The sequence below is a fragment of the Oryctolagus cuniculus genome, chromosome 2 (assembly GCF_964237555.1).
Source record: "Oryctolagus cuniculus chromosome 2, mOryCun1.1, whole genome shotgun sequence".
Taxonomy (NCBI): Eukaryota; Metazoa; Chordata; class Mammalia; order Lagomorpha; family Leporidae; genus Oryctolagus; species Oryctolagus cuniculus.
In genome coordinates this window covers 146,125,695-146,151,305 of record NC_091433.1, presented here as the reverse complement: position 1 = coordinate 146,151,305, position 25,611 = coordinate 146,125,695, and the positions used below count along the sequence as shown (strand labels likewise).

Genomic DNA, 25,611 nt, shown 5'->3' with positions numbered 1-25,611 from the left:
TACTGAAAGAGCCGGGAGGAGGAGGAGTGCTTAAAAAGATTAGCCAATGTGATGTTTCACATTATACCTCATCAATACATGCAATTAGTATTTGGCAATGAAAAATAAAATGTAAAAAAAAAAACCACTAGCCAAGTGGACTGAAAATGCTTAGGTGGTAACTGATGGCAACCCAGCAATTATCAAGCCTCTGCATAGCACTTCATGTTGTCAGAGTACTTGGCAGGCAGCTTTATTAGTCACCCTTCACAACCACTGCATGAGCCAATTGATAGCCCTCTCCATTTCCGCACTGAGGACAAGTGACTTGCTAAGTGTCAAGTGGTGTGAGGCTGATGGAGGTTGTTAGTCTCTGAGTCATTGCTCTCTGAAGTAAGGAACATGCTTCTAATTTTTAGAAGACACCTCTAGGTGGCCTTGGAAAAATTACTACTCTTTACCTGCAGCGTTCTCCCAGGTAATACTATTATAGACATTCTTATTTTTAAGTTTCTTTTTATAATTTGCCTTCCTTCCAGCTTTACTCTGTAACTTTTTCCAGGACTTCTCAGTGGCTTTTTTCAGAAAATTGTGGCTCTACATTTTAAGGGTAGCACCTTCAGAATTTTGGCCTTGTTCTCTCAGGTCACTCAACCAGAGATTTCAGGAAAAATAAAATATTTTTAACTGGGTACTCTTGTTTTATGGCAATAGCTGTGGCCAGAGTTTGTATGGAGGGAAGAGATGAAATTTTCCTTAGCAGCTGTTGATGCTTTTTTCCCCAGAATCTCATATACACTACATAGAAGCAATAACTTTGCAAATTAGATTGAGAAATATTGGCAGCGTTGGATTGGTACAGGGATATTCATTCAATTGTCGGTGATTTGTGGGTTTCCTCTGCTTTCCTTAGCACAACCAAACACTCTTAAGAGATAGAGAGTAGGATTTTTGTAGGTCATGGGATGCTGATGTGTTGGCTATTCATTCAGTCTTTTACCTTTTGAATATTTTTGACCCTCTCCTGTACAAAGACAGTTTTAGATGATGGCGTATACAGTCATGGCTAAGTGAGTTAACATCTTGAGCCAGGCATTGTGGCACAGTGGGTTAAGCCACTTCTTATGATGCCCACATCTCATATCAAAGTGTCTGGGATCCGGCCTCCACTTCCAATCCAACTTCTTTCTAATGCACACCATGGAAGGCAGCAGATGCTATCCCAAGGACCTAGACTCTTCCCACATGGGAGACGCAGATGTAGTTCCTGGCTCCTGACCTAGACCTGGCCCAGCCTTAGCTCTTACAGGCATTTGGGGAATGGAAGATTCTCTCTCTCTCTCTCTGCGTGCATGTCACTTTCTCTGTCTGCCACCCTATCTTTAATAAAGTAATTTTACCTGTTAATAGATGGATTATCATCTTCAAAACCTTTAAATATGTAACAAACTACCTGGAAGAGCTTATCACTATGTAGAGAACAAAAGCAGGGTGTAGAATTAATTGAAGAATGATTGGACTGAGAGAATTTTATGTGGAGTTACAAAAGACCTCTCTGAGGAAGTGACATCTGTAAAGAACTGAATGAAAGACTGAATGTGGCAGGTAAATAATATTCCAGGAGGTGAGGACTGCAGAGACAAGTCCTATGTAGAAACATGCTAGACATGTTCGAGGAAACAGAAACAAAGATGTCAGCATGATTGGAACAGAGTGAGATGGTGAATAGCAGAAGATAGGTTTGGAGAGAGAGAGGCATGAAACACACCCTCTGGTCTCTATTGGCCAAACTCAAGTGGTTGGATCTTGGAGGAATTGGACAGAGGTGTCCAGTCTACTTATATATCTCAGCTTCCGTGTTTGAAACTTTACTCACAATGTTATGTAGAAATCACACTGAAGGTAGAGACAGGGAGAAGAGACACAGGGACACGCATTAGAGATTTAGTTTTACAGTCTAACAGAGCTGATGGTAGCTCAAACTATGTGGTATAGAGGTGATTAAGAGAAGGGGCTGGATTCACAATACATTGTGAAATAGAGCTAAGAGTGGTTGTCAATAAATTGAGTGCAGAATAACAGGTCCTCACAGGATAACTCCAGAAGGAACCATTCCCAGAGACTAGGCAGTGAATTTGGGGTGTCGTCACTGCAGGCAGAGGCTTAACCATCTATACCACAGTGCTAGACCCAAAATATAGATATTTTAACACTGTGACTGAATGAGAATTTGAGTGAATGTTGAGAAAAAAAGATGTTCGTAAACTGTATCCTAAGTGGACCATAAGATTTAAATATAGGGAAGGAGAGAGGTGGCAATGCAAAATGGAAAGACAGACTAATTTGTGTTTTTTTAGTTTTCCAAAATTATTAAGGACTTGGGAACTTCTCTGTGAATTAACCCCACAAAGTTATTTTACATTTTAACTTTCTGATGGGTCCAAGGCTTTTTCTTTTGAATAGTATTCATTTAAATGAGCATACGTAGTCTGCATCTGAAACTTTTGTTTTCCATCATAAATTATTTTAGGTGAGGAGGCAAGTTACAAATACATTTTAAAAATTTTCTTTCTTTCTACTAAGAGCTGTTTGTAAGGAAAAAAAAAAAAAAACAGCTGTACTTCTGTGATGCTTCCTTTTGTGCTCTGGTGATGTTCTCACTAATGGCAGATTTCATTTTTCCCTGCTGGCGACTTTATTACTACTAAGTATGGAGAAGCTATATTGCCTCACTTCATTTTTGGCCACTCTAACTTTTGTAAATTTTAAGCTCTCAGATAGAACTCTGAACAGATGGGCATGGATGGAACTGCTGTCTAAAATGCAGGTGTACTTATTTGTCTTACTGATATATATATATTCTAAAAGGTATCTATCATTGTATGAAACTGACCCTTTTTACCTCTCAGTTGGCATCCCTTGTGTTGTTTTTTTTTTTTTAATGTCCTCTTTGTTTTTTTTTCTTAGTTTTTATTTGTTCAACAGTCAGAGAGACAGAGATAGAAAGAGCACTCCCATCCACTGGTTCCCTCCCCAGAAGGCCACACAGGCCAATGCTAGGAGCCAGGAACTCCATCTGGATCTCACACATAGTGGCAGGTGTCCAAGAACTTGGGCCATCTTCCACTGCCTTCCCACGCACGTTAGCAGGAGGCTCGATAGGAACTGTGGAGCTGCCAGGACTTGAACCAGCACTCAGTCCGAAATGGGATGCTAAGTGTCACAAGTGGCAACTTAATCCACTGTGTCACAACACCTGTTCCAACTAGTAATTCTTTGAATAACTGTGTAGTTATTGGGACTCAAGTTCTATGTCCCACTGGGCTGGGATCCTATGCTGAGGTATTTTAACAAACTCATTAATGGGCCATCCTCTGCAAGGTAAATGCAACGTTGATTAACAGTATTATTTTACTGTTGCATCTGCAGTGACAATCAGTTCCATGCCCTTACATTCTCTGTCCTACTTATGCCCCACTTTTCTCCTTTTTTTTTATAAGTCCAAGACTTGAAAGTACTGGGATAATGTTTCTCTGAACAAAAGTGTCACGAGGTTTTAATATTTAGTGTCAATCTGATTGGAAAGCATTTTAGATACATTCTTTTTTTTTTTCCCTAGAAAATTCAGTATTTTTCACTGAAGGCTGCATGGTTAATAAAAGGCAAAAATTAAGTGCATAACCTCATCATCTTGAATTCATGAAAATCCAGTTGCCTATTTCCTACCTGTTGTTGAACAGCTGTTTTTCACCAGGCCTTCAATGTTGTACTTTGTGTGCTACTATTCTGTCTACAAAGATTCAGGGTGTTTGCTGTCTTAGTTCTTTCAAGACACTAATTCTTTTACTCCTTTGATTTGCCCTCTGTAATTCCTGCAGATAGGCATCTGCTAGCCTTCTGTAATCAATTTGCTATTTTTTCTGGATACTTTATCTGTACATTTCACCTGGACTCGTGCATATTTCAATATTCTTATTCCCTTTAAGAACTTTACTTGATCAGATATTTTCATCAGTGATACAGTAATCATTGCATGATGTTAAAATCATTTTCAATTTAAGTATTTTGCAAACTCTTTTATCTCACATGTTAGAAGAAAACTATTTGGAGGGCATCTGTGAGAAAGAATGCTTCAGGGTTTTGTTTTGTTAATCATGTCTTTGATCTTGATTTTAAAAATCAGAGGAAGGAATTAGATACGTTACTTTCCTGGTATTTCCTATCCTGGTTAATGGCACGACCATTTAGCTGGTACCTTGCCAGAAGGCTGGGAGCCATTCTTTATTCCTTTTGCAACTTCACTGCCTTCATTCAAACAAACACTGAGACTCACAAGATTTCATCCTTTAATCCATCAATATCATCTTTTCCATTCCTTCTGTGATTTTGCTGTCTAGACCATAGTTATCGCTCATCACTTGAGGTTATTTAATCTCCTTACTGGAACTTCATCTCAGCTAGCCTTTCCTTTTAAAGCTCAGATTGCTCTAAAAACACAAGGTAGTTTCTAATACAGCCCATGGGTCACATGGAATAAATTTCCATGGAAAGTTCTCCATGACCTGCCTCTGCCTGTCACTTCAGCCTCAGCCTCTGCTGCTCCGTGCCTTGCATTATAGGCTCCCATCCTATACTCTGGTTTCTCTTCAGATCATATAAATCTTTCGCCTTTTACTTATAGGCTCCCATCCTGTTTAATTGCGTCTAAGATTTCAAGCTCTGTGAACTGAAGTAGGAGAGAGACATGCTGGTTCACACCGGTGTGGGACAAGTAAAACAAAGTCACTTAAAGTCATTCGTGAAAAGCCCACTTTAGAATACTGTATGGTGATACTCAATGAAATGCAATATGGGTCCAGTGATGTTATCAACAGAGGAGCCTCTATCATGTTGCAACTTTCTTTTTTGGATTCCATTGATACTTTTCTGGATCCTATGTTTTTCTTGTCCCAGATCGTGGTAATTGTGCCCCATATCTTGATTCCATATCTTGGTAATGGTGAATACTGTTGCAATGGGCATGAATGAAAGTGCAGATGTCTCTTCACCATACTGATTGAATTTCTTTCAGATTTATGCCTAGCAGTGGAATTTCTGGATCAGATATATGGTTCTACTGTTTAATTTTTTGAAAAACCTCCATACTGTTTTCCATAATGGCTGTATGAATTCACATTCCCACCAATTAAGTGTAAGGTTTCCTTTTTCTTCACATATTTGTCAACACTAAATTTTGCCCTTTTGATATTAGACATTCTAAAAGATGTGAGATCTCATGATGGTTTTGATTCACATTTATGATGACTGGCAAGGTTGGGCTTTTTTTTTTTTCATATACCCATAAACAATTTGGATTTTTTTAATAAAAAAAAGTACATATTCCTTGCCTAGTTAAAAATGTGGTTGTTTTCTTGCTATTGAGTTGATTTCCTTATATACATGTATGGAATACTCACTATTAATGATTTAATAAGTATCAACATGTAGTAGGAGTTCATATTAGCCAGTTACCAGTAATCTCTTAGTTGACAGCACTTAGGGTAGTCCTAAAAGGTAATAGGAGTTTAGTGACTAAGAGCTGTTATGACCAGACATACCTCTAGGAGGAGTCTTCTCCCTACTGAAGAAGCAAATATGTAGGTAGACTGCCACCCTTAGCCATATATGAAGAAAAGAATGATCACTATTCTGGTCCAGCTTTCTTTCTGATTTCTCTGCATGTTGCGTAATGCTGTCATTGGCACTAGGGTGTTGTTTCATCTGTCGGGACCTTCCAATTTATTTGCTGGAAATTTTTATTTTTCTTATTGTGACTAATGAAGTTAAGTGAAGAATCTTTTCCTTGTGTTGTTAATGAATCTTTGTTTTGCATAATTTCCACAAAGTGCCCTGTCAGTTTTCTTTTGAATTCTAAAGGTGTTACAGTGTGTTCTCTCTCTCTCTCTTAAACTCCTCTGTTCTTTGGACCACTGCCCTGTCCCTGACCATTTTGTATTCTTTCTGCTGGTGTTGTTGTTACAAAAGAATGTTTTAAGTACTTCTTGTGGGGAGCAACCCGGACTGGACTGAGTTACTGGAATTAAGACTTATTCTATGCATCTGCTCTCCCACAATATGGGGCTGGGAGAGGAGGAAACAGCTTCTACTCAGCTGCCTCCAGTTCAACCAATAAACAGCAGGACCTGCTCCTGATTGGAGGAGAGCAGCGTACTCAGCGTGTGGGTAGCAGAGTTGGGATTGGTGGAAGAGGACTATAAAGGAGGAGAGAGACAACATGCACGAGGAACATCTATCTGAAGGAACACCTGTGCAGCCCCCGAGAGAGCCGGCCGGCGGTGTGCCGCTCCCCCGCGGAAGTGGGGAAAGTGGCTAGGGGGAACCGCCCTTCCACGGAGGTGGAAGGGACGGTAGCCAACCCGGGAAGAACCAGCAGCAAACCCGGGGAGGGCCGAGCAGACGAAAGAGCAGCGCAGGGTCCTGTGTCGTTCCTCCACGAAGAGGGGGAGCGACATAATGGTGCCGTGACTCAGATATGAAGCCTAGGCAGGGTCCTGTGTCCTTCCTCCACGAAGAGGGGGAGCGACACTTCTAATCCTTTTGTTAAAAAGAGGAGTTTCCTATTTTGGGGTGCATGCATTCCATATCTTGCCTTTACCCTTAGAACACATAGGGACTGAAGTTCAGGAAATTTCCATTTAAATCATCTGCTATGGGGCTGTTACGAGAGTTTGCTTTGCAATTTTCCAACATAGTTCTTTTTCTGTAAATCAAGGTTTCTCAACTTTTAAATCAAGGACTCTGTAGGCTGGATAATTCTTTGTTGTGTGAGGGAACTGTCTTGTATGTTATGCAATGTTTAGCAGTATCCTTGGCCTGTACCCACAAAATACCACCAGATACAACCAGCTTTGACAACTAAAAATATCTGTAGACTTATTTTCCAATTGTCCCTCCTGCAGGGCCAGATCTCTGGTTGAAGACTACTGCTCTAAAAAACATGGGGAAGTAAACTGACAAGTTATAAAATGTGTTGACAAGCAAAACAAAAACATTCATGATAGTGACAGTAAATACTTACAGAGCTCTTTTGCAACCCAGGCACTGTTTTTAGAACTTTTCTTACTAAACCCATAGAGTGATTTACCGTTGTATCATTTTTTAATTCACATTTTATAGGAAGAAAACTGAGGCACAGAGTGGTACTATGGCTTGCCCGAAGTCCCAATTTATGTCAGATAAAGAATCTAAACCCAGGCTGTGTGACTCTAACATACGTGATTTGAACTCACCATGTGTCTCCAACAAAATTTGTTAAAATAGGTAACTATGTGGCATTGCTTCTGATAGATGCTTAGTAAATTTTCAAGTGAATAAATATATTAATATCTGTAAGTACAGAAAATTATTTAATATTTAAGCAGTATTGAAAATATTCTTTATTAATTTAAATGAGAAATGCACTTTTCTATTAATATAGCTAACTAAATAATTTATCATTATAGCAAATAAGAAATCTCCAGCACTTCTAAGTCTATGCACAGGAATCACTTGGAAGGGATTTGCAAGGTGACCTTTCAAGTCTTTTCTAATCTGAGCTTCTATTTATGTGCTAGTGCATTTCTCCAATGTGTCAGAATGAGGATTGGCCAAACTGAACAAAATATTATTTTCCTAATGAGATTAAGCAAAGCATCTGTTCATGCCCTCTAATAAGCAAAGACTGAATCCATCTCCTCTCCTTCCTAAAGTAGCCATGCATTCTAATGAAGTAAGAGGTGCACTGTATGATAGTTTGACCAAGCTTCAGGACTTAGAACAAAATTAAACATCTTGAACTAATAGGAAACCACCTAAGCTGATCAATTTTTAAGATTCCATGCTTCCCATAATAGATAAAAGGGTTGGGCTCTAAAATTAGTTACACATTCATTACATCTGATTTAAATCCAAGTGGGAAACCTACATTTTATATGTCTCTATAATATTATTTTATGAATGTGACTTTAGTCAACTGAAAATAAACACTCATTTATCTCTGTATATTCAGTATACCCATCTTCCATTATTCCTGAGTAGAAAACAAAACAGAAAGCATTTTTATTTCAAACTTTAATTTACTTTGGCTCTAATACTAAAAGAAACATTGTAAAGAATTTTTCTAGCAGGTTTATAGTTGAATTTTTTCCATTACAGAGACCACAATCAAATTGAGTGATCATACTTTTGTGATTTGTGTTTTTACAACATGCAATAATGGATATATGTTAGTGTTTTTCGTTATTCCTATTAATGAACAATCATACTTTTTGGATACACTGATTTAAGTATGACTGATTAAAAAAGGTGTTATGTGTATTTTTTTTTTTTTGCAAAATTGGTTTTGTTTCCTTCATTTGTATATAGAACCCACTGAGAGAGGCAAGAGAAACTGTTCTCTTATGGAACCTGGTATGTATTTAAGTAAATAGATAAGAGCTGTTTACTATTGGAATAGTCATAGTTTGAGGGCAGAATGTTGGCAATGTAGTGGTTGTTTTAAACTCCCAGGTTGAATTAAATTTAAGCACACAGGTGAAGAGAGAACCATCCTGCCTCTAACTCCTACAAGTGCTGACACTACAGGCTCTGGCTCATGCCATGCTCATACAAATGCCTGTGTGAGAATTAATCTGCCCATTTCTTCTTCCTTTGAAAGTCAGCAAAGTCAAGTCCCCAGATCAGACTGACTCATAATCTCTTAGCTTAAGCAGAGGTCACTTTTTTTATTTTCCAATTCCTTATTACCCACAGTTTCCAATAAATATACTTGATAATTTTTTCTTCTATCAATTTTCCACAAGAAACACTTCTTCAAAAATTTTATTTTTAAAGATTTATTTATTTATTTGAAAGTCAGTGTTACAGAGAGAGAGAGGGAGAGACAGATCTTCCATTTGCTGATTGACTTCCCAAATGCTACAGTGGCCAGGGCTGGGCCAGGCAGAAGCCAGGAGCTTCATGTGGGTCTCCAATGTGGGTGCAGGGGCCCAAATACTTGTGCCATCTTCTGCTGCTTTCCCCGGCACCCCAGCAAGGAGCTGGATTGGAAATGGAAAAGCCCGCCCATATGGGATGCTGGCATTGCAGGCAGTGGCTATGTCACTATGCCACAGTGACATCCCCCACAAATGTTATTGTATATTTGCCCATTTGCTGCCTCTCACATAAACAAACTATGACATCCTCTCTCATCTGCTGGCTGACTTTCCAAATGCCCACAATAGCTGGGGCTGAAACAAGGAAATTGTGAATCAACCCAGGTCTAAATCTAGTGTGGTACGAACCCAATTACTGGAGCAGGTTTTCTCTACCTTTTTGCGTCTGCATTAGCGGGAAGCTGGAATCAAGAGCCGGAGCTGGGAATTGAACTTAGGTATTCCCATGTGGGACATGGGCATCTTAACCAGTGGGCTGAATGCCTGCCCCCTCTGAAGGAACTGCTGTGTATGGCATCAGAGGTTGACTGTGATGGCCTGAGCACAGCCTGGATTGTGTGTTTTCCCTTCCTTTTGGGACTTTGCTTTCATTTTCCTTTCTTCCTCACAGATTTCACAAGTACTTTATTTTACATAACTATGCAGTATCCTTCTTAGAAAGGTTTTCAGAATTTTGGAAGAATAAAAATTGTGGAGTAGCATACAATTGCAATGTAACTTTTTAACTAGGCTCATGGTTATTTTTTCTTCTTCTTAAGATTTATTTTATATATTTGAAAGGCAGAAAGGGAGAGGCAGAGATCTTCCATCCACTGGTTCACTCCCCAGATGGCTGCAATGGTCTGGGCTGGGCCAGGCTGAAGCCAGGAGCTTCTTCCAGGTCTCCCACATGAGTGCAGGGGCCCAAGCACTTGGGCCATCTTCCACTGCTTTCCCAGGTGTATTAGCAGGGAGCTGGATCAGAAGTGGAGCTAGCCAGGATTCCAGTATCCCAGGTGGTGACTTTATCTGCTGTGCCACAAAGCTGGCCCCGGTTTTTAATTCTTGACTTTTACTTGTCTACCTACCAGTATGTATATTTCTTTTGTTATTGATGCACACTGCATAATTACATATAGGAATTATATAATGTAAATTTTGGACAATTTGATAAATTTCAAAAACAATCCCAATTTAATGACAAGTAGATGACTGAATGTCTCATGGAACCCAGTTCTATGTGGCTATTTCTTTCTTCTTCATAAAGCTATGTAATTGTTTAACTTGGGTAGTTAGGTTAGCTAATTGTATTAGTCAGCTTTTCAGTACTCCAGTACTTAGGAAGTTAAAATACTTAGGAAGCCATAAAGTTCATTTCGGCTTACAGTTTTGGAGTTTCATAGTTAAAAATCAGGCAGTCTCATAGTCTGGCATCTGAAGAGGGCAAAACACAGGAGGAGCAAGGATCATATGACAAGCCTGGAACCTGGGAGCTGTTCTTCAGATACCATCCTTGTTGCCTCTTCTCATAAAGCCAGCATGAATCGATTAGGGTTTCACTGTCCATGTTGGAAAGATTTCATAATCAAATAAGAACCCATAATTGAACCAAGCATCTACCCTTAATATCAACCATTACTCTGTTAACCATTAATGTAAGACTTTAGGGTTTAAACATCTGTGAGTGTGGGGAACAAAATCCTGTTCAAATCATAACACTAATGAAGCAACAGCTCTGAGAGGTGGAAAATATAAACTTTAAGTTCCCTCTGAATTTTGCTCTTCTTTGAAGACTGTTCTTTTATTGGCCATTCTTGCTTATATGATGAATAAAGCTCAGAGTAAAAAGGGGCTGGACTGGGCACTGGCACTGTGGCTTAGCGGGTAAAGCCACCGCCTGCAGCACCAGCTCGCCATATGGACACTGGTTCAAGTCCCAGCTGCTCCACTTCCAATCCAGCTCCCTGCTTATAGCCTAGGAAAGCAGCGGAAGATGGCCCAAGTGCTTAGACCCCTGCAACCTAATGGGAGACCCAGAAGAAGCTCTTGGCTTCAGATCGGCTCAGTTTCAGCCTTTGTGGCCATTATTCGGGGAGTGAACCAGCAGGTGGATGATTTCTGTCTCTCCCTGCCTCTGCCTCTCCTCTGTAACTCTGACTTGCAAATGAATAAGTAAATCTTAAAAAAAAAAAAAAAAGGCTGGACTGGATAAGACCCTTATATACCCTTGTGAAGAGAAATATTATGTTATGGTCGTGAATAGTGTCTTTTTCTTTTTTGGAAAGAAATACCTATGAATCTCATCAGAATTTATAATAGTGGGAATATTGAAAGAATGTAGAGTTGTTCTTGGTAAAGAAGTACTATATTCACTTTATTACAAAAAGAACATATTTTGAAAATCTCAAAAGTTAAAACACAAGATTATTTTTTGCTTTTATTTTACTTCATGTGCCAAAGCAAAAAAAAAAAAAAAACAACCCAGGATGTTCTCGTTACTTTTTAAAAATGTCGTTCTGTATGGAAAATAAAATATAAACTTCCAGTGTGAATTTTACTAAAAACTATAACTAAAACATGAAATAGCAAAAGGCCATCACAATAGCTTCATCTTGTACCGATGTTGTTAAATTCATGAATTAATAATCATTTTACTCTGTCATAGCATAAATCTGTTTTCTACCTTAGATTTTCGGGGTATGGTAGTCAATTTTGTTACAATGGAGCATTAGGATCTTATCACAGATTCATGAAGAAATGGAAGTAGGAATTCCTGTGCTGGTTGTTGAATCTGAAACACATAAGGTCAGAGAGCTGCATAAATCATGGAAAAGAACCCAATCTAGATGAAAAATCTGCTGATTTATAAAAGTTACTATAACAATTTGCATAACTCAAATGCAAAGGTGAAGATGCTGGAGAGAGGTGAATTTTAAGCCACCTGTATCTATCTATACACTATATTATAAGCTGTTGGATACAACTCTTGATTATGGAAATAGACTAGACACTTGTAAAATAATTACCAATAGGGAAATGTTGAAATTAGTTTTGCATTGTTTCAATTTTCATCATAGCCCAAATGTAAATGTATGATTTTGTATGTTTATAAAAGTAGAGTATGTCTTATTTATTTATTTAATAGGTAAATGGTGCTGATTCCACAGATGCAGAAGAGTTTGATAGGTATCAGCAGCTAGACATCATTGCTTCTCATTTGTATGCAGGATATAGTGCATTTTCTTTATTGGTTAGCCTACATAAGTTACAGAAGACTGAAAATTAGACCAGTGGTATTTACAGTAGAGAACTAACTTCCAGGAAAATAAATCAGCCATAACTAAAACATTATGTTTTCATTTACAGTCTCTTAAAATTAACCTCTACATTTAGTCACTGGAATTTTGGGACCATTTTTTAAAATTTCCATAATAATTAGTTCATTTCATACTGAAGTGTAGAAATTTAGTTGAGAATTTGATGCAGTATCATTTTTCTCAGTATTCTTGGAGATTATATATATATACTTTATATATATTTAATATATATATATATAAATATACACCCAACTTGCATTTCTTAAAAAAAAAGGGCATATGTTCAAAATTCTATTTCAAATTGTTTCTGTTAAATTCGGAAGTTATACAGTTTAAATACTTGGAAGACCATGGTAATTCTCTTTCTCACAGGTAAAGTCCATGAATTAAATTTGTTTAAACTACTTCACTTTTTTTGGTAATTTTGTCAAGTACACTTTTTGATAGCTTGAGAATATAGTCATATTTTGCCAAAAACTGAAAAAGAGTCAATATTAGCTCTAATCTACAGGATTGTGGGTTGTTTTTATTTTTCCCCTAGCTACAGGTGCATGTTACAGCTTGCCATTGTGGTCATTGTGGTTCATTTCATTAAGCTTCTTGTTCTATCTGCTTTATTGAGACTTGGGAAACAGTATTTTTCTGAGTGATTGTACCATGTTGTTCCAAATATAAGGCCACCCAGAATAGAAGGCAACCTCCAACTAGAAACAGCTCAAATATGGAGAAAGGCTGGGGGCCCAGAGCCCGGCGGGTCTTGCAGTGGTGGCAAGGGTGCCGAGGAATAGGACGATGCCTGCCCACTCTGCCGGTGAGTGAAGAAGAGTCAGCTGGCTGCACTTGGCTGCATAACCAGATGGCTTCTGTTGTTAGAGGAAACAGTTATGCTGGGTGGGGGAGAGAATAAGGCCATTCACATGAAAGAAAGTTGCTGGATGTCTGACTCTGGGGAGGAAGGATGGGAGAAGGAGAGACTTTGACCTCCTTGATAGTAGTCTTCAGTGTCCTTTTTCCTGAACCTGGAGGTAAAAATTGAGCAACTCCAAATGGAGAGAACAAAGGTACCTTGGACCTTTTATGAAAGAAATATATAAGGTCAGTGACCATGAAAATTAACACCCTCAGATGTTTCTAGAGCAGCCTGGAAAATTATACCTTGTCTTTTCCAATTGACTACTGAGCAAGAGGTAGTACATGTGGTCATGTGTAGCTTGAAAATAACTCCTATCCAAGTATTAACCCGGCCTGACCCTACTTAGCTTCTGAGATGAGGTGGTATCGGGCACATTCAGTGTGTTAGGGTCTGTTTACATTTTATTTGTTGAACTCTTTATTTAGTGGAGCTAATAAGCCTCTGACAATAATGAAAATTAAAAATGTGCTGTCTCAAAAAAATATTAAAAAAAAAGCAACTCAAATTGGGAGTCCACATCTCCAGTTCTGTTAAGATTTTTGCTCTTTTTAAATTTCCTGTCGTCTGAGTCAGCCAAGAAGAGTTTACATAAATGGACTTACCATTACTGAAATAAACTCAAAGGTACTGCTTAAGATCATTTGGTGTTCAGTGAAAATGTTTTAGTCAATTGAGAGTACATGCCAACTGAACCTAAATAATTCCCTAAATATTGGTATTATTCTACTGAGCACATTGAAACCAAACTTTTCATTCTATGGCACTAGATGAGGTCTAATAAAATGAGGTGCTGGATTCTTTTGTTCTAAGAAACTATTTAGCACTTGTTAGTGCTAAACTTTACCAGTCAAGCATTTGATCACGTTTGCAGTTCACAAAGAGCATAAAGTAAAAAACCTCAATTTTCTGGTTGATATCTAGTCCTAATTAACTGTTAATGCAAATTAGAAATAGAAATTTAATCCCCCCCCCACGCACACACACTGTATACTCCAGCAAAGAGCCTATTGTAGCCTTTTATTTTAAGAAACTACTTGAATAGATGAGTGGTTTTTTTCTGAGTAAGTGTGGCCAAAACAGGACTCTCCTTAAATACAAACGATACAAAATTGCCCAGATGACTTGGTTTAAAGAGGCTGTTTACATTGATCTTAGAAATTTTCTACCCTGAAAGATAGAGGCCCCATGACCAAACTAAGACATGCTAGCATTGATATGCCTGCCGTTTTGCCAAATTTGCAAAGAAAACTTTGACAACAGAAAGGCTGTAAAGAAAGGGAAGGAAGAACTGGATGGAGCACAGTCCAGAGGGGAAGGATTATTGGCTTCTGAAGTAGATGACCAGTCAGAGGGAAAATGGTGCTGCTCTCCTGGGTCTCAAAGGAGAGGGCTGAAGTGTGTTCTGTAAATACTCAGAAGTCTGTGCAAGAGTTCATAAGGATGGGACCAGTAGAGAAAAAGAAGAAGAGTTTCCTTTGTAACTCCTGAGTTTTGGTACAATTTCATCTCTACAGAGGAAGAAGCTGTTCACACTTGGGGAGTAGGGGCAGGACAAAGTGTCTCCCCCTTTAGCATCTTAAACATTTTCCCTTAGTTATCTGCATCAGGCATTATGATGTCTGGCTGGGTCTGAGTTAGAAATTCCAGAAAGTAGAGCTTGTCATTGGGACGGTTATGATCAGCCATGCTATGCCACCAGTTGTTATTACTTTGTTAGCAGTAAGGGAGGACAGAAGCTGAAGAAGTTCCCTTCCACCTGAGTGCTGAGCGGGGCAGGACTTGATTGAACAAGAAATGACAGCAACAAGAGAAGGGAGAAAATTTTCCAAATTGAATCAATAATTGTCTCCTTAAAAATGAATGTTGATTCTGATTTTATAAATAGCATGGTTTATATACAAACCATACCTGTAACTATTGCTGTGTGCAGCATTTCCCTCCCATTCCCCACATGTACATTGTAGAAATTCAAATTCATATCCCAAGCCATTGTTGTTTCTCCCTTTGTGATATACCTTCAGTGGCTCCTACTGAGGGGATTGGATTGATGGAGTCAGTTCCAACAAAGCAGTTGCTACTCTATTAGGAGAAAAATCTGTGGATCAAATCTCTCAGTGTCTCTGAGTATAATGATTTACCTAAAAGCTGGTTTGGAAAAAAATCCAATTTGATTGCTATTTCTGGAAGAGTTGGTGACTAGTATCCTCCCCCCCCCACCCCCCACTGATCCATCGTCTTCCCCCAAGCAACCTGTTGAAAAAGTACAGTCCCCTGTACACTAAGGTCAAACTGATCACACTTGGGTTCTCATTTCTTACCAGTTAAGTTGAAGAATCACTAGGATAAACATAGGTAATTTGTATATTTTGTTTCATTTTTTAAAAGGCCAGAAAATGAAGAATTGTTTAATGTCAAATTTGGTTAAATCTCCTTGGAAAATGCCCTACTGTAGGTCTTTTTTTCTTAAGAGTTTTGTAACAATGCAAGGATGTGATGTGTCTGCATTTTCTGATACATATGGAATATGGCATTTGGCTTGCTGAGTGAGCATGTTTAACTCAGCTGTGGTATAACTCAAAAATTCCTGATCCTTGAGTATCTTTAAGTCTCAAAAATCACTCTTGAAATATTCTTAATGGCCATTCCTTTGGGGGGATTGCTCTTTGCTAAATCAGATATGACATCTGGACATGCATAGAGATGACTTTTGTTTAAGGTTTTTGCCAGTCGAGCAGCAAGTGTATTCCACTTAACAGGTTGATAGCATTGCAGGACAGGCTAGAAAAAAGTAACAAAATGACTAATTGTCATTTGGCAGTGAAACTGAATATTGAATGACATCTATATAGTTTTAAACGACTTTTGTTTTAATAACAAAGTTGTTGATTTTCTACTAAGGGTTCTTTTAGGTTGTCATCAGGGGCTGATGGGAGTAACAGTTCACCCAACTCTCCTGCTAGCTTCAGTGGACATACCACACCTTCTCAGCAGCCTGAACCTGTGGTACATTCTCTTAAGGTAACCAACTGTGTGCAACCATTTATCCAGAACTTCAGTTGTGTCGTGGCTTGTTTGCTGTAGTCTGGTAGTCTTCACAGTCTTTCTTTATCCATAGATGCTTTATTTTTTTGACCTCGTATGGTGTAACATTTTTATCTTAATTTGTAAAGTATGATTTTTGTTTTTAAAAAAGTGGGCTCGAGTACTTATGGGTGCCTCTCTAGTTTTATCATTTTTGTTTTGAGTAATGTGATTCATACTGATCTGCATTGAAGTTCAAGTCTGACATGCATGTGTATCCCTGTATGTAAAATATTGTTACAGGTAAATTTTGTGCAATGTTTGTAGCATGGATGTCTTCAAATGTAGGGAATTAATAGTTGGTCAAAATAAAGAAGAACATTGTGTCTTTCTTTATGCAATGGAAGTATACTGTGCAACTTAAAGTACTGAAAATAAAACCTACCTTCCTTTACTAAATTAAGTTTTCAATTTTTGCTGTTTTATAGAGTATTAGGAAAGAGTTCATGGTCTTATACATAAATCCCATTTAATTTTTGCCTTTAGTGCAGATTATGCAATGATTCTATAGAAATCTTGACTGTTTATCAATTTTAACCAATAATTAACTTCTCAATCAGTGCTATACCTAAAATTAATAGGTAAATATTTACATTATTTGTTTACCTAAGAGGAGAAACTGATCCTGGTAATAACCATCTTGGAACTTGAGCCAGCTACTAGAAATTTATCAATTCCTAAGCATGAAACATTGTCCTTTAGCTTTATCTTTGTTACCTGTGGTCTTGTGTACCCTTTTGAGCTGTAAAGTGGGTAGAGTGCCTCAGTTCTGCTTTTGCCACATGCATTTCACAACCTTTCTTCAAATGGTTTCAGTTTCAGAATGATTTATCAGATGTACTTTTTTAGAGTGGCCTACACTTTCCTTGACATATGTAAAGCAAATAAATAGATAGGAACCCCAATATGTTCGATTTTGTGAGGATTTAGTTTTAACAGAACATTTAGCTCCCTTAATATACTTTGCTTTAGTTTTTGTAAAATGCCTTAACTTTCTCAAAACGTTGATTGTTGATGAGGGAAGGTAGGACCATGCTGGTGGCCAGTGGCCATGCACTTGGCATTTCCTGTCTGGGTTGGGATAATTCAGATTGAATGAGAGGAATCTGTGGGAAGGCACAAACAGTATGGGCACTTCTCTGCACCTGGTACATGTTGGTTCACCCACTAGTGAACCAGTTCCTCTCTGCAATAGTATTTGTATGAAATTTAACATGAATCGGGCAGTAGCTATCTGGAAAGCACTTTAGAAGTGGAAAATGAATCAGAGAATGGCTTCAATATTGTAGTATTATAGTGTCTGCACATACTCCAAAAGCAATGCTTTGTTACCACTAAAGATATTTGAAAGCAATTGTGGCCTGTTGAGTTTTTAGGTGGCATGTGTCCTTTGAATCTGATGGGACATAGGGAGTTGCAGTGGAACCTTCTCAATGCAACTGTTAATGTCACCCAAAGGGAGGTAGGGCAAGGAAAAGCTCAATTTTTGTCCTAATTCATTCTCTAATTTTCATATGAAATTTTGTCTCAAGATGATCAGATAATGTTATAATCAGAACAGATAAGTGCCCTTGGTTGGCAGATGGGCGATTCTTAGCAATTGAGTATCTTTACTGGATAACTAGGGGCTCTCCACTGTAAAATGTGTTTGCTTCCATAAGTTAATTGTGCCATGAAATGGAAATATGTGCAAACATAATCGTTGAGAAAAGTATCTTAGGAGGATCTCAGTGTAAAACAAAATGGGGCCACTTGACACATTTTGTTTTTTAAAGCTACCTATCTTGAGCTGATTTATATAATAACACTATTCTGTTTAGAAATGGATAAATCAAACTGGCTCAGTTTCTCACTTTCTAATGAGTTTCAAAGAAAACTCTAGGCTTTGACAAACTCGATGGTCATGGTTTTTGAGGAAATGTAAGTCAGAGGGAGAAGTTAGCTCCGTTGAAATGACGCCATATTTCTGTGGCTTTAAAATTCATGATAACTATTAATTGGAGCTTCCTTTCATTTAGAAATTATCGGATTTGAAGTACATACTTGTGATGTATTACAAATCAAATCTGCAAGAAAATGAGCTTGTTTAAGGAGCTCTTTAACTTTTCTATGAATATTCACTGAGCACAGACACTGATTTCCTCTAAGTATGTAACACTTGTGAATTGGCTGTAAAATGAGCTATCCTGACTTTGAGGAAGTGATGCCTCTCTGTTAATAATGGCTAGGAGTTCTGAATGAGAGAGCAGTTTATCAATTAGATTATGCACTGCAGGATTAAACTGTGGTCAGTCTTGGTATCTATGAACTTGACACAAAGCTCCCACTTCAAATAGGTATTGAATTTGCTTATTTTGGTCCAGTTGTCTATTGGAACAAATTCTAAGGGGAAAGTTTTGTCATCAACATCAGCATTGACCACGAGGTCAATAGAACACTAAGTAGTTTAGCTGTGTGAACTCTCTAGAAGCTCTTAAGGCACAAATATTATTTTTGCTATATTAGTACTCCGGTTTCTCAAAGCCAAAGTTTTGCCCCTTTTCCTATTATAGAAAGTATCCATTTAGGGCTAATTTAGTTGAGTGGAACATGGACTTCTAAAATTGTTTGAGCTTTGAATCTCTGGACATTGCTCTAATGAAAAATATTTAAAGTACCTCACATGTTTTTTGTATAAAATGCCAATATTTCTCTCTGCTACTGTGAAAGAGCCATCTCTGCTGTAGGCCCCAGTAGCTGTACAGGCAGGAACTGTTAGGTCAGTAGTTGTCTGGGGCATATTCTTGGGTTCTGACTAGTTCCACTTGTCACTATCATCATTTGTTAGTCTTTTATATAGGCCATGTCTACATATCATTTGGACTGTTTGGCACATATGATTAACGACATTGCTTACCATGATAATGGAGTGAGATTTACTGATTATCTCCAAATAGTTCATACTATTAGACTATCTTAATAACCAAATTAAATGCACCTAATTATTTTACACATGATTGAATTCAAGTGGTTATTAGTGATGTAGTGGATTGCTTTTAGTGGCTATCCAAAAATATCATAGAATCCATTCCAGATAAGTTTGAGGACAATCAACTGCTTTTAAAAGCTCTTGCTATATGCTAATCCATTCTGATGTGCAGACATGGAGAAAAGTAAAGATTTTACAAAGTGGAGTTCCTTGATGGTTTTATCATAACTAACAAGTTTGTTTCTTTCATGTGAAATTTGCTTTTGTTTTTCAACAAATCCAGGTCTTGGATGTTCAGGAAACTATAGATCGTCAACAGGGTAAAGAGTATGAACATGACCTTAGTGAGACAGAAAAAGCTATAGTCAGAGAAATGTGCAATGTAAGTTTAATGTGCTTTATTGTGTATTCTGTGTTGAAAGCCTCATCATAGCTTAGTTACTGCTTTATGGATACCTGCTTTCTAAAATGCTGACCAAATGCTTTTGTTTTATATGAAAATAATAGAACCAGTTCCCCTTGTTCTTATCTTCAGTATGGTTTATTGCAGTTTTACTAACAAAATATCCAGGATAGAGATTATCAGCCAATTATCTATTCCAGAATTAATTATAAACATTTCCAAGTATTTAATTTATTGCCTAAAATATGTACTGCTAACTTTGATGAAATCTTTAAGAAGGGTTTTTTAAAGGTCAGTATTTAAAAACTGATGCTAAATAAAACAGAGCCTCTTCAGATTTATTTGCAACTATTGAAGTCAATATCTCACTTGGTAACACTGGCTTATTTCTTAATACATGTGATAGGTGTGTTTCATGTCTCGCATCCAGTGGTTGACCCAAACTCAAAGCAGCAAAGCAGTTACACAAATAGAAATATACCCAGGAAGAATGCAAAATAGTAAAAAGATGAAAAAAATGCTCTTTACCTGATGCATATCCAGTGTAATCATTAATATAGTTTGGATTTTATTAATCCTTTATTAAATTTTTGGCATGATATGCATGGAATACGCCTAATTAAGAACACAATTTGTGAAGCTGTAAAGAGCTAAATGGAATACTGTAGAGAATGTCATCTGTAAGCACTGGTTTTATGGGGCATTAGAGGGTACTTCTAAATGTTTATGGAAAAATGGAGTTAAAAGATATTTAGGTGCAAAATTTTTAAATCTTGGCATAATGTTTCATAATACATATTTTCCATAAACTTTTTGAGGTAGCCTTATACGTTTATCCTGTGATTCTTTTCTTCACTACTTTATCAAAATTACTTAGAAATACCCACTAGATTTAGGAATAGTAGGACCAGCTTTTCTCAGATATATTTATCTACCTTCTTGATGTTTCTGGACTTTAGTAACTGTTACATAATAAATGCCATAGGCATTTTACATTGCTGGGGTGACAGTTTTAGTGTCCTGCTTACCTGTGTTGTGGCTGCTTTTTCTTTTGTGACCCTTCTCAAGTTATTTTTCTTTCCTGCATATCCTTTGTTGTCTGTTTTCCTGGAATCACTAGTTCTAGATGCCATAATTCCCTAAACACACCACTGTTCAACGTGTGCTGTGCTAATTTGACTGTTTCCCTCAGATAAATTTTAAAATTCAAGTGAAATTGCTAAAAATGCCTGTTTCTTCCCATCTGTTGACTATGGGATGAGCAATAAAATCCAAGCAATAGGTGTTAGGGAACAAAAATGGGATCAGTGGCCATAAAAGAGTAGAAGAACATGAGACCATGAGCAACTCAGAAATGTACCTCTGGGTAAGAACCCCCAACATGCACCCCTTACTTTTAAGAAACCAAGTTCCCTTGAAATTAAGTTATTTAAAAGACTTTCTAATAAGCAGTGAAGTTGGGATTATGCCCTCATTTCCATTGACAACCACCTCTTTCCATTTTACGGAATGTGGTAAATCTGGGCACTTCCCTTTGCTTTCCTCTGTGTCTTATAGAAGACCAACTCCACTGAGTTTAATTTCAGAATTTGTTAAGAAATCCCACAGTTTTTCTCCTTCATCTGCCCTTTTTTCCTTTCTTAGAAAAGATGTCTCTGTTCCAGAAGAAACCCACTACTGGATTAGATCTTAACTAGTTTTTTTGTTAATCTTTTTTGTTCACCTATATTTCCAAAAATGCTTCAAAAATAACCATCCAGTAGTGTTCTTTTTAGTATTTAATATAGTTTCAGGATGTTGAAATCTTGTCCTTTTAATGTTCTGTAGGATATCTTTACTAACTGTTCACTTTTATCTTTCATCTCCAAAGTTTGAGGAAAATAAATGAAAACCAATGTAAACAATGACTTATATGAAAAAATTTAAAAGCCAAAAAAAAAAAAGTTGATTTAAAATAACAGTTATGTCACCACTATATGAACATCAGAAATACTTGGAATCTGAATAAAGAAAACTGCAGGTTACAAGGAAGTACTTTCTTAGAAACCTGCAAACATTATGGAGTTCCTATTGGAAAAACAATCTGCTTTTATAATGTTGTACAAGTATAAAGCTTAAGATAATATAAGTTTTGCCATAGTTTCTGATATTCATCCTGAAGATGAATTGTTGCCATCTATATAGTGAAGAGACTATTATCCATAGCACCATCATATTGGTTGGTGACCATTTAAACTATGATATGGAAATATACTTCCCTTTAAGGAATAATGAATCTATATTGTTTTTAGTAGACTCTTGAAAATTCCCTGAGGACAACTGAAATACATGACTAGTCTCTTAGCTTGCTTTTCTTAGTTTAAAAGTCACTATGTCTACTTTTGAATCCTTGGTTTATTTCAGAGCTCTGCCTTCTAGAAGAGTTGACTTTGACAATGTAGTGATACAGTTGTGTTAAGACCCACTGTGTTCCATACTTAAGGAAATGCACTTTGGAGTGTTAGCCATCTAATGCTTTGTGTCTATAATCTGTGTGAGGGCTTCAAGTACATCCTCTTTCTAAACCAGACAATCAAATGTTTTGTTTAGAGGCTAGAGAAGCAGACATTCTTGATTCAGTGTTTGTTCTTCTTGAGCCAAATTAGAAAACAAGAATTTACTAACCTCCCTTGTGGATAGCATGAACAGTTCATTGTGATATAATTCCTTTCCAAATATTTAATGACCATAGTAACTAATGCTCCCTTCAGGTATAAAAGGACATTTTACATGTAGTAGTGTCTGCTGAAACAGACTCAGTTCCACTGGCTTGGAATTGACGTCAGAGCCCTCTATCCTTACCTGTTACTGTGAAAGGTAATGGGTAATGATAAAAGTAGTATCCATTTCTATTTCAAAACAAAATGCATTCTATGAATAACTAATAAACAAACTGGTTTTATCAAGTTAGAGCCCCATCACATCCTGTGGAATTTTATTAACATTATTCTCATGTGAAACCCTCCAGAAGGGTTATGGCTGTTACTCTGTGTGAACATATCTGTGTGTATTGCAGTTAGTGTTAGTTTACTGGCAAATTCAGTAGTTTCCTATTGATAACATTCCTCGAAAATGGCCCCATCTTTAAAACATCTTTATAAATGTTATCTCTTCCATGAATTTTTTTCCATCCTATATTTGGATGGTTTGTTTTGTAAATCTGAAAGATCCTATTGTTTAGTAGCTCAGGATCATGATGGATGAGTCAGTCGCCCACTCTAGGAGAAAGCCAGGGAACTTAAAAAGTAAGTGACTGTAGACTACCTGCTCCAGAATCAAGTAGCCAAAGACTAAAACCGCCTTCATTTTCTCCAGTGGATTAAGAATTTGGTATCCTTTGCTGTTTGTATGAGATAGGAACCGGGATGATTTTCTTGGGAGTTCTTAATTCTTCCATCATGTTAAGAATCATTTCGGGAGCTTTTAAAACATGTCTATGCCTCACCTCCACCAATAAAATCACAATTTCTGAAGGAGGGAGTTAGGTTAAGAGTTCCCCAGGTGCTTAGTGTACAGTTAGGGTTGAGGACCACTAATATAAGGAGTAAGTTGGCACATGACTGTTCAGTTTTGGCCCTGGTTACTATCCAGGTGTGGCAGTCTCTCTCTTGAGCAGTTCCTGTGTTTCAGAAATTTGTCATCACATTTTATTTTGTGTTTGAGCTCATTCAATTGGATATTTTGTCTTCATATCCATTTTTGCCCCTCTCATAGTTTCAAATCTCTTGGGGGAAAAAAAGACAAGTAAAATGCTTTTTTTCTTTTTTCAAGGTTGTGTGGAGGAAACTTGGAGATGCTGCAGGTTCCTGTCCTGGAATTAGGCAACATTTATCAGGAAACCAGTACAAGGGACCAATGTGAAAAGCACTCAAATGTGACATCAACACTGCCAGAGAACAAAGAAAAGAAGAAAAAGAAAAGAGTGAATTTCCACCAACCTGGACTCATGCAGTGATTGTACATTGCACATATCTCTTCTAAAAATATTTAGTACAACTTCCCCTTAAAGCTGATATTCTGTGTGTTTCATTTCAGTGTCCACAACAGTCCATTTCAAAGAAGGTAGCTTTGAAAATTACCATTTTGGTACCAATATTTTCATTATGTGTAAAGCATTTTTAATTCCCCAGGTTTAAGAGAGTAAGGCAACCTGCATGGTTAGAAGAATCTAGTAGAGCCTTAGTGGTCTCGATAGAGTTGGCTCATTGCGTATAGTGATGGAGATTTCTCCCATGTTGTGTTGAAGAATAAAGAGGTGTTTTTCAGCTTCCCAATTTTGAGAGTTGGGCACCTACCTCTTATACTTCAGTAAACAAAGTATTAGTTTATAATGCATAATTCATTTGGATGCAAGATAATATTTGGTTTAATTTTTTGAGGTGCTAAAATACAACTAGAAGATTAGCAAGATTTTGTAGAGTGCTTATCAGAGAATACCATTTGTTTCAACTCAAAGTCAATATATCTTTTTTTTTAACAAAAATCTTGAGTTTGAAAATGCGTATCATGGGGACATATCAACCTCCATAGTCACTCAGTGTATCTTTGATGTTAATATTAACAGTCATCTAAAAAACAAGAAAATTTTTCTAAGTGTTTTGAGCTGTGGGACGTCGATTTCTACAATTTAGTTTCTAGACATGCTATAAATTTATGAAACTTTATGTAAACTTTAAAATATTGCACTGCATTTATGAACAGCTTTCTTTGCCTACTACGGCTAACATTTTATGAAATTCTCGCATGCCTTTCATTATTGAGACTAAAAGCTCTTATTCAGATTGCTTGAGGTTTGAAAAGAGGTGTGCTAGCTTTGCTTAGTTTTTTATTTTTGGTATATATAAAAATACACATATAATAATAGAATGTGTGTATTGGAAATGCTATGATAGGTATTTTGTGTTTATCTAAATGCAATGATAGTTTCTTGTATGAATGTGCAAGAGGCCTGTGACAGAATGCTACGTTTTTACTGTAGTTTAAGATTATAAAAGTAGGAATGCAACAATTCCCAGTTTTTTAATATCTTCTAAATTATTGAAATTTGATTCATAATAGATATTTTTAAATAGACTCATTATGCAGTGTATTAGTTGTCCTTGTTGGGGAAATGTAAAGGAATTTTGTTATACTTTAAAAACATGTTACTGTGATGAAAACCCAGACCTTCCTTTTCAGAAAATATTTATGAATTAATTCACTATAGAATTATCTCTCTAATTATCATAATTGGATTACAGTTTAAGCCTCTCATTCTTTTTAAATGTTATATTTTTTCAATATTATTACTCCATAAGGGGAAATTGCTTGCTATATTTGCACCTTCTCTCATAAAAGAGCTTTCATCCTTCAATTGTTGTATTCCTACACTCCAAGTTTTCGTGCCGGCAGCAGAGCCTGCAGAAGCTAATACAAGAGACACTGGTCTTTTGACGATATATGTGTGTAAATTTTGATACTGTATTAAAACTATTTTTTTAAAGTTCCACATAAAATTGAGTATCAAGTATATGTGTTCATCTTAGCAATGGTAATAAATTATTTAATCTCACAGTATTTTTGTCATCTTAAAATGTTTTTCCTAAGTTGAGTGGATTTCTCATAGGTGATGGGATAACAACAATAATATGGATGATTTGTAATCTTAAATATAGAACAAAGACTTTTAAAATGTTTATAATAACATTAAATATTCATTCTCTATACTAATGTAGTTAAAAATTTAGAATGATATTGAACGATGCTTAAGACTTTTAAAATTGGTTATAAAATCCTCATTCTTTTTGATTTATACAGATTAAATTATTAACTATTTAATCACAAGAAGGAAATATACTATAAGGGAATGACTACAGAAATGGGAATCTTTGCCATTTGCCAAGCTTAAAACTATATTTAAGAAGCATATACATTGGAGAAAGGCATAATATATACATCTGATTAAGACACAAAGTGGA

General features: G+C 36.9%; 1 protein-coding gene across 8 annotated transcripts in view; it reads left to right on the top strand.

Annotated features, from left to right (window-relative positions):
* The window catches only part of CCDC85A (coiled-coil domain containing 85A), a 237,138-nt gene extending 211,928 nt beyond the window's left edge, over positions 1–25,210 (top strand). For 3 of the 8 annotated variants that reach the window (XM_051838800.2, XM_017340757.3, XM_051838789.2), the window contains one exon: positions 23,426–25,210. In XM_051838800.2, coding sequence (XP_051694760.2) covers positions 23,426–23,475 — 50 coding nt within the window. In that variant the 3' untranslated portion in view covers positions 23,476–25,210. Of the gene's footprint in view, positions 1–12,926; positions 13,062–16,061; positions 16,182–19,495; positions 19,595–23,425 lie in introns of all 8 variants that reach the window. The other 5 variants (XM_051838767.2, XM_051838776.2, XM_017340754.3 and 2 more) reach the window with 4 other exon arrangements.
* The last annotated feature ends 401 nt before the right edge of the window (positions 25,211–25,611 follow it).